A 10,376-nucleotide genomic window follows, 5' to 3' on the forward strand; every position below is an offset into this window, starting at 1 on the left:
AGAAATATTTTTACATGTTCATTTTAATGAAGTAGTGGGTTCACTCAGATTAGTCCATTGACTCACCCTGGCTGAACTTAGTTACATTTGCATAGCTGCATTTCATGGATTTATTAGTTTCTCTCTCTCTCTCTCTCTCTCTCTCTCTCTCTCTCTCTCTCTCGAGACTATAAGTGATTTGTGGTGCATTAGAGAGCTGATACATGTTTCATCTACAGATTCAGCAATAACTGCTTTATGGTCCCAACTCACTCTTCCAAAATGTCATAAAAACGTAGCCTTAACTTTCAGTCTTCTTAAACTGACAACATGGTTGATAATTAACAGTACAACACATGGGTCCTGCTTCATCACATGTAGGAAGTGGATTAATAATTGGAAAAAAAAAATTTCAGAACAGTTTTTTTTATTCCACAGCTTCCACAGAGCAGCTACAGCTATTGCTGGTTCTAAACTCTACTAAACTCACAACACACTGCGTTCTTTTAGGTAATCCATCATAAGATGTGGCCCCCATTGAACCTGTGATAAATCACTTAAATCCACCCCACACAAAAGCATTGAAATTCAATATGTTTCCTTTTGTTAGTTGCACACATGAATGGTCGCGTTTCTTCTTAGATTTGTGTTTACTCTTGTTCGCACCAGTTTTCAGCACAGTTCTTGAATTCTGTACACCGTAACGAATCTGTCCAATTGGGGTCAAATTAGCATTCACTGTCGCTCGATGCTGTTACGAGGTGTCTCCCAAGGGTCTGTTTGGGCGCAAGGGGCATGCTTCCTTTTCTTGCGTTTGTAAAGGTGACATTGTCCTTTTGCCTTCTGGGATTGATCTTAGTTTGAGTCTAAACTAGCATGGTGACCACTGTCCACCCACACAATGTCAAAGGCACTGTTTGTTCTGCTCTGCTTTTTCGAAGTAAGTAATAAGCCCTCCTCAAAGAATGTCAGAGCAAGAGAATGAAGCGCACCCCCAAACTAAGGGAGGGGGCAGCAGTGCATAAAACGAGTTACCGATAAAGAACGATAAGACAGAAAGGTAGTGACCTTATCAACGTAAATGGCACAAAACTCAGTGATATGAATGATATATCCACTACTATGTTAAAAAAAAATCAAATAAAAATTTCAGTGAGTAATGCCAGTTTAGACATGACATACCATTATCTAGAAGCACAATTCCCAAAGAGGAAGATAATGTACAGACAAACTGGATTTAGATTGAAAAATGCGTATTTTTGCAGAGATACTCAGTCAGACGATTGTGAAAGGTGCGCTCACATCTCGAAAGGTTGTACAGCCTGCGAGGAAACGTTACTGGTTAGCGAAACTCGGGAGGCGGAGTCGCACACAAACCCAGAAGGGAAACTTCCACTGACACTTCAATGTGTGGCAAACGGCTTGTAAGACGTGCTTCACAGTACGAAGGGAAACTTTGCAACGAATGTGAGACGGAAGATGATTGTCTTGAACGCATCGAGTTAACTTGGGAGGACACGGGAATCTGAAGTGTCGCTGGAGTTACTCTGGGGAATTAACTTCATAAAAGCTCACGAAAATCTGGATGATTTTAATTAAATGGACAAATAAAGTGGAGAAGTGAAGATGCTGCCCACATGCAACCAGCGGCGCTGCGCTTATGCAAGGTAACATGACGTGGTGACTGAATAGAAACTGTTGGAATTAATGCAAGAAGACCATTTAAAATGACAAACAGCACTGCAACACCCACGGACCCCACTATCCCTGTTATAATGTTTATATTCGGGGTGGTCGGCAATGTCATAGCCATTGTTGTACTTTGTAAATCCAGAAAGGAACAGAAAGAGACAACGTTCTACACTCTGGTTTGTGGACTCGCAGTGACCGACCTCCTGGGAACCTTGCTTGTGAGCCCCGTTACCATCGCCACCTATGTGAAAGGAAAGTGGCCGGTAGAGGGATCGTGGCCAGGGGAAGACCCGTTGTGTCAGTACTCTGGATTCATTCTTCTTTTCTTTTCTTTGGCGGGCCTCAGTATTATATGTGCCATGTCAATTGAAAGGTACATGGCCATTAACCACGCGTACTTTTACAACCACTATGTGGACCAAAAACTTGCTGCTTTGACACTTTTCGCCATTTATTTTTCAAACATTTTATTCTGTGCCTTGCCGAGCATGGGACTAGGTCAAGTGAAGAAGCAGTTCCCGCAAACTTGGTGTTTCATTGACTGGAGAAGTAATGTGAGTACGCACGCAGCGTTCTCCTACATGTACGCTGGATTCAGTTCTTTTCTCATTCTGTCCACGGTTATCTGTAACATATTGGTGTGCGGAGCTCTTATCATGATGCACAGACGGTTTGTCCGCAGAACTTCGCTCGGCACAGACCAGGGCAGGATTGCTGATTTAAGAAGAAGACGGAGTTTTGGACGCATGGCCGGTGCAGAAATTCAAATGGTCATCTTGCTTATTGCCACATCTGTGGTGGTCCTTATTTGTTCAATACCTTTGGTGGTAAGTCACTTTATTTGGCACTTTTTTAGACTTGCAACGACGTCTTTTTCACATTTTGTATCATATATAATAAATAAGATCCAACGACAGTTTAGCTGCCAATATTAGACCTAGACATTACACTAAAAACTGGCTTTCGTGGGTGAAATTTATACAGTGGATCAATGGATCAAATCAAATTGTTCATCAGATTGTTAATCGTCTGTTACTTCTACAAGAAAAAAAAGAAAGAAAGAATTTCTGAATGAGTCTGAATCTGAATAGGTCAAGTGAATATGTTTTTTTTTTTTTCCCTAAAACGCTTAGTTTGTTAGATGTAAGAGGTTCCTGAAGCAACATTACTGATTATTGACAAAGTAGGCCTATTTTCCACCTTAAAAGCGACATTATTTGCATGTTGGTGTATTTCCCATTCGTTAACTTTTTCTATAATTGACAAGAGGGAAATAGCTGTGGATAATTTTGCATTAATTTTGTGCAGTAATGCGTTCGACTTAATATTGAAATAATAATATGTTTAAGTCAATTTCTGTATTGCGCAAGTAGCATCTATACTGGTAGACTATGGCTGGGGGCAAAGCAGCAGCCAGAGTAAAAAACATTGCCCCAGTGTAAGTACGTACTATTAACCATGCAAAATCAATATTATTCTTAAGCCGAACAGTAGTCAATGTACCATGTCTTAATTTATCAGTTGAACTCCTCAATAATTTGTTTTTCAATACATTGTGATAGTCACTGCTGAGTATAAAAAATGAGATGGTATTAGTATCAAAGTATTAAATGACAACGTTCAATGTAGAAAATTACATTAAACACTACAATGTGAACATTTCGCTAACTGACTGATGTAACGATAAATAAATTGCAGACGTTCCTCAAAGATGACTAAGGTCATTAGAAACGGTATGGGGTTGGCTTTGTGTGATTGTGGTGCAGTGAGTAATTTTAATGCAGATTATGTGTTGTATATAATCGTATTTATGGGGGTGGTGCTGCTGATGGTATTGCCATTGGATTATACAAACAAATAGCACATAATAGCAGGTACTGCATTTAGCTGTAGTCATGGATTCCATTTTATGTGAGGAACATCCAATTAAGAGAAGTACATAAATCCCTTTTTGGTGCAAAACAACATACGGAAGTACTAATTGCAAATTTCAGTTTATGGGTTAAGAGTACGCTAAAACTACTGCAAAAGCAGTGAAAGAGTCGATTTTAAACATCAGAAGATAACTGAAAGGGAGACTGTTACCATCAATGGGTTTTTAAATTAGTGATTATCATAATTAGCTTTGAAAACAACAGGCAGTCTAGAGACGCATGAACTAGTTACCTATCACACCATTTCAATTTCAGTGCATTAACATTAAAGAGGAGTGCCCTGACCTACCTTGACTGTACGTAGCTATGATTTTCTGCAAGGCTCTCCTCTGGGCTCGGCATATAATCAAGCTGCCTAAAAGTATTGTAGACATGAGGTGTAAACTCCCACCAGTGTTCAGATGACTCAGACTTTAATACTTGTCAAGTCAGATGAAGTGATACTATTTTCCAACTTGACTGTATGTGCATGAGACACAATGAACAGATTGATGCAAATCTTTTCTGCTTACATCAGAATTACAAAATCTAACTAAATCTGATTTTACTGTTGATTTAGACTTTGGATATATTTTAAGCCCACAATAAAAACATTTTCAGAAATGGTTCTTTGAACGATACCTTGTGAAATCTCCAGTTTATACAAAACATGGTGGCAAGCATCCTCACTAAAACTAAATTACATGACAACACAACACCTGTTCTAGTTGACAGCTACTCTGTTGTTTTATTGGCTTGCTTTAGTTTTAATGCACTTTCAACTCATAATCTGAAAAAATGGCTTGCACCAATTTATGTATGGAGCTCCAGATAAAAAAAAAAAAAACAAAAACAACTCCAACCTGCCCTAGTCCACAAATAGCTGATTTTGTTGCTCTTATCTCTTAACAGGATGTTTACTGGTTTCAAACACATATTGTTGTAATGTCTATCATGAAACACACCCTCAATGCTGCAAACACATATTCAAAGGTAGTGATCATTATGGCTTAATGGTATATCATAGCTGCAATCGACAATGTGCACTTGCTGTTTGTAGTGAAAGGAGACTTTCAGTGATTAATACACTGCTCTGTCCCTACAGGTGCAAGTGTTTGTCAACCAGCTCTACAGGAAAGAGGTGGAGAAGACCATTAAGAACCCTGACCTCCAGGCTATACGCATTGCCTCAGTCAATCCCATCCTGGACCCCTGGATCTACATCCTGCTTCGTAAGGCTGTGCTCCTCAAAGTCATTGAGAAGATCAAGTGCCTCTTCTGCAGGATCGGGGGCCGGAGCCAGCAAAGGCCGGGGAACTTCCACTGCATCGACGGGCAGCGGTCATCCTCCATCATCTCCCGCGACTCCCCCTCCCTCATGTGCCGGGAGCTGAGGGAGGTCACCAGCACATCGCAGACTTTCCTCTACCTGCCCGAAACCAGCGACATCTTTACGGGCGGCTGTCAGACAGGACAGGCGGAGCCGGGCCCCATGGTGGAGCGCTCCTCTTTGAAGGACCTCAGGAAATCCGAGTCCTCGGGCGAACACGCCCCCGACTACAGGACTTCGGAAGGCCAGCGCGCTCACACAAGCCTGTCGAGCCCAAGCAGGCCTCCTTCCTACTCGAAGGACCAGCCCCTGCATGTGACATTCACGGGGGAAGCGTTGAGCTTGCAGGAGAAATGCATATAGTTCCCTTCAGAGTTCTCTGGGCGGTTGAGCCAGAGGATGACGCCTTGGCCGCTGACATGGATGATGCAATCAGGACTTGTGACTTCCTTGTTTTTCTGGGCCACACAGAGTGACTTGATAAAAGATTACTGAAGTGTTCCTCGGCTGCTCCAATAAGTCCTTGAGCTAAGATTTGAACTGAAAAACTGAATTTCAGTTTTGGTTTGTATAACTGTTCAATTCTGAAATTGGACTCTGCTTTGGAATTTACACTGACTGAACTAAGCTCTGTGCAAATCATTAGAATCCATACTATTTTCCATTTGTCACACTGACTACCATAAGCAGGATATCAGTATATCTTGCAGTCATATACACATTATTAGGATGTTCATACATCATAAGTATTCCATGTTCATCAATGGAAGGTTTTATTTTGCTCATGCTTTACTCGGTTCATATATACAGCACATACAGAATGTCATATGAATTCAAGATAATGAATATATCACATGAAAGACAACATCTGTAGCACTTTTAGAAACCACTGAATTTTGGGGCAGGGTTCTTCCAAAATATTTGGAGCATGATTTTAAGGTTTTATCGATCACTTGTCTAAATGACCTGTCGTTAAATATACTGTCAAGATGCTGAATGTGAACTGTCCTGATAGCTTAATTTATTTTCTAGATAAAAAATTCTTCTCTGTGAGAAGGTGTAAACTGACTGATTATCAGTTGTAAACATTTCATTTCAAATAGGATAAATCACCATTTTGTTCAACGTTTGCACACATTTCAGCCTTTACCCTATATATTTGTAGCAAATACCTGATTCCAAAAACAAAGCCAATGAAATTGCAGCAGTTTTTAAGAGCACCCACAAAAATTCCCTACAAATATGAAGTGACTATCACATTAAAAACCCTGAGCCGTTAAATATTTTCATACCAACTGATATAAGCATTCCTGTCAAGTTTTTTTAATTGATTACAGCGGTAGTTACTTCTAGAAAATTGCAGGACTGCATGTTTGCTTCATATGAGAAGAGGGGAATTCATTTACAGATATTCTGTTAAAACACCTGTACATAGTATTCATGGATTTATGTACTTTTGTCATTATCGGTTGCTGCTTATGTGCATGTCCATTGCTTATATTAAATCACAGGTTTCCCAGATGAATGAAAACCAATGAACTGCAATAAATGTTGGGAATAAATAAATATTAATGTTGAAAAAACTAAAGTGTGTTAATCATGGTTTGCCAACTTCATACTGATCGGCACAACACAGAGGTTTCCTGTAGCTGCTCACCTCTTTACAATAAAGTGTGCACAGTAAAAAAAAAAAGTAGACACACTATATAATTCTTGCACTGTGATATCATGTGAAAGGTTTATTGTTGTTTTATATACAATAAAGTACAAAACCTTGAGGTTTTGTGGAGACGTCCCACATAAAATCTTGGAAGACCTATTGAATTCCCTAAGGAAACTTGTCAGAAACCATTTATAAGGATTTACAAAGAACTTGCCTATGGGTCTTAGGTGGTCAATCCATTCTGCAGTACATCCTGTTATAAGCTTATTCCTTAATATAGCGGATTGTCTATTATACATCCATTTTGTGTAGTGCATGAAATCTGCTGTGGGACAACACTGTCATTACAACTGACTTTTGACCACAACCTCATGCTTGTTAATAGAGATCATCGATAGCCAGGGAGGAGCAGAGCACAATCACAAGAAACCAATCTCTGTTGCTAATTTGGATTTTTCTAATCTATTTAACATTTTATAACATTAACTCAAGTATGTTTGTCGGAATTACATGAATTCTGTTCCTTGACATATACTGTTCCAAATACTTACGCTAAAAATATGACTGTATTCTAATTATAGGCGGCTTCCTTTTGCTTTTTTGTATGACATATTATTTTGTTCTCATTTGTTATTAAATCAGACACAAAATCACACACACCCATTGGACTAAAATAAACATTTCTGTAGCTCAAACTGAAATGAAATAAACTCAAAACATCCATGTTAATATTTCCATTGTTTGAACACTATTTGTGCCGACTGCATTGCCAAAGCACCGACACTGTGTTCTCATTGGCTACAGTCAAGTTTACCTGGTACGAACCCTAGCAGGTGGCGGCCATTCAAAATGGCCGTTCACACTTTTGTTGAATTTCCACATTTGTACCTGACCTCAGATCCAGTGGCGCCAGAGATCTTTCCCTTGCTCTGCTCCTACATGTCAGCTGTTAATACAATGAAGCAGAGGAGTGCTTATGAATAAGCAATGATAATGAGTGAATGTTTATAGTTTTTCAGTGAAAGGTCATGGTGGAAATACGGAAGCTGAAGAAAACATGATTAATGACTACTATTTTTCACGCACAGCTGACACACTTTGCCCTTATTGATTACGGTTCCCTCAAATTCTAATTGCACAATTGGAAACAATGAAATTCCATGCAATTCCTGTCAGCATAGTTTGACATAAGTTCATTTGGCATGTTTTTTTTGATCTGCTGATCTTGGGGAAATCATGGCTTAGATGCATGGGTTTGATGCTAGGGATATGGGGTACACTGCCACAGGTCAGCATTCAAAAGCATTGAGTGCACCTACTGTAGCTCTGCTCTCTGTTGGCATGTCCCACTGAAGCATATCCATAGAGCAGCTACTACCTCTAGCCACTACGATGCCATTTATGAAGCAGTTGCGTGCACTCTCCTGCAATAGATATTCTTTACAGTACGACACTGTAGGTCTGGTAGCAGACGCTATCAAACTAATTATCAAATGAAATGTCAAATATCAAATGTGTTGTACCTCGCCCACGTTTTGTGACATTTCTTGCAGTAATGCCATGTAACAAAATACAAAGACTTTCTTTACCTGCTGTTTATTTACAGGAGGGGCATGCTTCAGTGCACAGTGGAAACATCCTGATTCCTCTTTCCACTGCGTCACAAAAAGCATGTCCACATCTGCTCAGACCATTACTTACTTACACACTAAGTATCATATCAGTCGGTGGACTGAGAGAAGCCAGTCCTGGCCTGGACTGGGGTATACCTTGAGGTAATGTAGATGTGATAAAAAGCCTGCCTACATTGAGACATAGCTGAAACCAGTGTAAATACAAAGCAGAAATCCGCCTGCAGTATTACAAACTTGCTGTTAGTACTTCTATTGCTTTTGACATGCTTACACTAGTCTTTGCTTGAAGAATGCAGAGAAAAAGTCTTCTTTAACTGGGAGTCTGAAAAAGACTAAAACAAATGCTGCTCATACATAAATCTCATCTCATACATAAATATCTCAATATATCATCTCAATAAAGCTTCGGTAGAAAAATATCAGCGATTTACTGAACCCAAAGCAGCACTGAAAGTTAAAAGATAAGGCACCAGATCGTCTTCATCTTGCCATACAGTGTTTTTGATGTGAAATCACCAGCACATTCAGTTTTCTTACTATTACAGAGGTTGGTTTCCCTCCAGATATTCCCACGTAGCTACAAAATTACGGGAACAGTCTCAAAGGGGTTACTTATTTTCAGATTCCTAGTTAGATTCAGTATCTCTTCGTGTTGTGTATCACACAGCAGATGTGTAGATAGAAGGTCACTATATTAGGAAATAATTCTCAAATGAGACATTCCATGGGCATAGATTCACCAACCACAACCCCCCACAGACAAATCCTCAGTAAATTGTAATGTGTCTCAGTTGCTGTGGGGAAATTAAAGGGCAAATAAATGGACAAAAACAGAGGTCAGTGTTTTATTTTTTTACAATTTTACAATTGGACAGTGTAATACCATAATCCTTTGCTTTAAAAGCAGCAATATTGATAAAATGGTATGTTAAATCATTCCCTAAGCTGCTTTTCCCACCACAGTAACAGGGAAATCCAACCAATGTGTGATCGCAATGAGAAGCACATGCTGGTAATTAGCAACAGAAGCCTGCTGTAGTTCACTGACAGGATTTACTGAGGTGCACATTGCTTTTTTCTATAAGCTTTTTTTCTATAATCGTATGCCAGCTAAAATTGATTAGACACAGCAATTACATATTAAGCGGTGAGCATCTGGACAAAACCATATTTCCTCCCAATAGAATTGTCACAGCAGGAGAAGGTTAGTCATTCCTGTCTTTGGTCAGTGAGTGGTTTCATATATCCTGAAAATGGCATTAACACTCACTGTGCCATTTCAAATATTTGCCAAAAATAAATGGGAAGTGTTTTGTCATAAATATTCTGCTACATTGGAGTCTCTCCAGGAGGAAAATCACTCTGTGAACCTGAACTTTTTTGTCCTTTGTATCTGACATTGTGAGAGGATTTCATTGCATTTTGGGTATTTTGGTAGAACACTCGCTGATCACCAAGAACAGCTGATGCACGCCCTGTAAGAAAATCCTGAAAAAGTCTGAAAATGCTGTTCCACAGAGAGCCACATGCCAGAAACATTCCATAACATAAGAGAACTACATCCACATTGACATTTGGAAAACAATCAAGATCCCAGAGGGGGGGTAGAGCTTAGAATAACAAGACTTTAAGTATACCACCATGGCCAATTATGAGTTCCTCTTCCTCTAATGTGTTTATTTTACTTTCACAGATGTTTTTATGACCAATTAAGGAGTGATTATTCTTTTGCAGCTCTCCAAACATTTAGTGCTGCAGTTTGGATGTTGTGTTTTGCTGTCTGTGCGCTCACTGTGTGCCCATTGCAGCTCTGAGATAAGCGTTATCTCACGCAGCGCAGTGCGCTGATGCATTTCATAAAGGAAGCAACTCCTTTTGTCAAAAATCCATTCACTTTGGCACACTGCAACTGTGATTACCAAAAAATGAGTTCTTAAAAAGGCAGGAAATGCTATATTTGTGTATGTAGAGGGAAAAAAAACATATACCTTGAAAGAGGTTACCTTTTGGAGTAGCATTATCAACTTCATATATTTTGCCTGACCATTAAATTAATCAGACATCAAAGTAAAGGCATTATGTTCCCTCTGTTTCTGAAGGCACATTCCTCTTTAAAGCCTTTCTTAATCCATACACAATGATGCCATTCATGAGCGAGCCTGCAT

The 10,376-nt window shown here is 39.4% G+C and overlaps 1 protein-coding gene across 1 annotated transcript; it reads left to right on the forward strand.

Moving 5' to 3' along the window:
* The first annotated feature begins 1,403 nt into the window (after nt 1–1,403).
* On the forward strand, nt 1,404–6,462 carry LOC118778266 (prostaglandin E2 receptor EP4 subtype-like). Its single transcript, XM_036529724.1, has 2 exons — nt 1,404–2,498; nt 4,690–6,462. The coding sequence occupies exons 1-2, from the start codon at nt 1,707–1,709 to the stop codon at nt 5,275–5,277; spliced, it is 1,380 nt and encodes a 459-aa protein (XP_036385617.1). The 5' UTR covers nt 1,404–1,706; the 3' UTR covers nt 5,278–6,462.
* Nucleotides 6,463–10,376: the final 3,914 nt, after the last annotated feature.

Source organism: Megalops cyprinoides, chromosome 5 (genome assembly GCF_013368585.1).
Source record: "Megalops cyprinoides isolate fMegCyp1 chromosome 5, fMegCyp1.pri, whole genome shotgun sequence".
In the NCBI taxonomy this organism is placed as follows: Eukaryota; Metazoa; Chordata; class Actinopteri; order Elopiformes; family Megalopidae; genus Megalops; species Megalops cyprinoides.

Bases quoted from the DNA above. Each gene is read 5' to 3' on its own strand.
- LOC118778266 (XM_036529724.1), top strand. From the start codon at position 1,707: ATGACAAACAGCACTGCAACACCCACGGACCCCACTATCCCTGTTATA. The intron at 2,499-4,689 runs GTAAGTCACTTT...CTGTCCCTACAG, and splicing joins TTTGTTCAATACCTTTGGTG to GTGCAAGTGTTTGTCAACCA.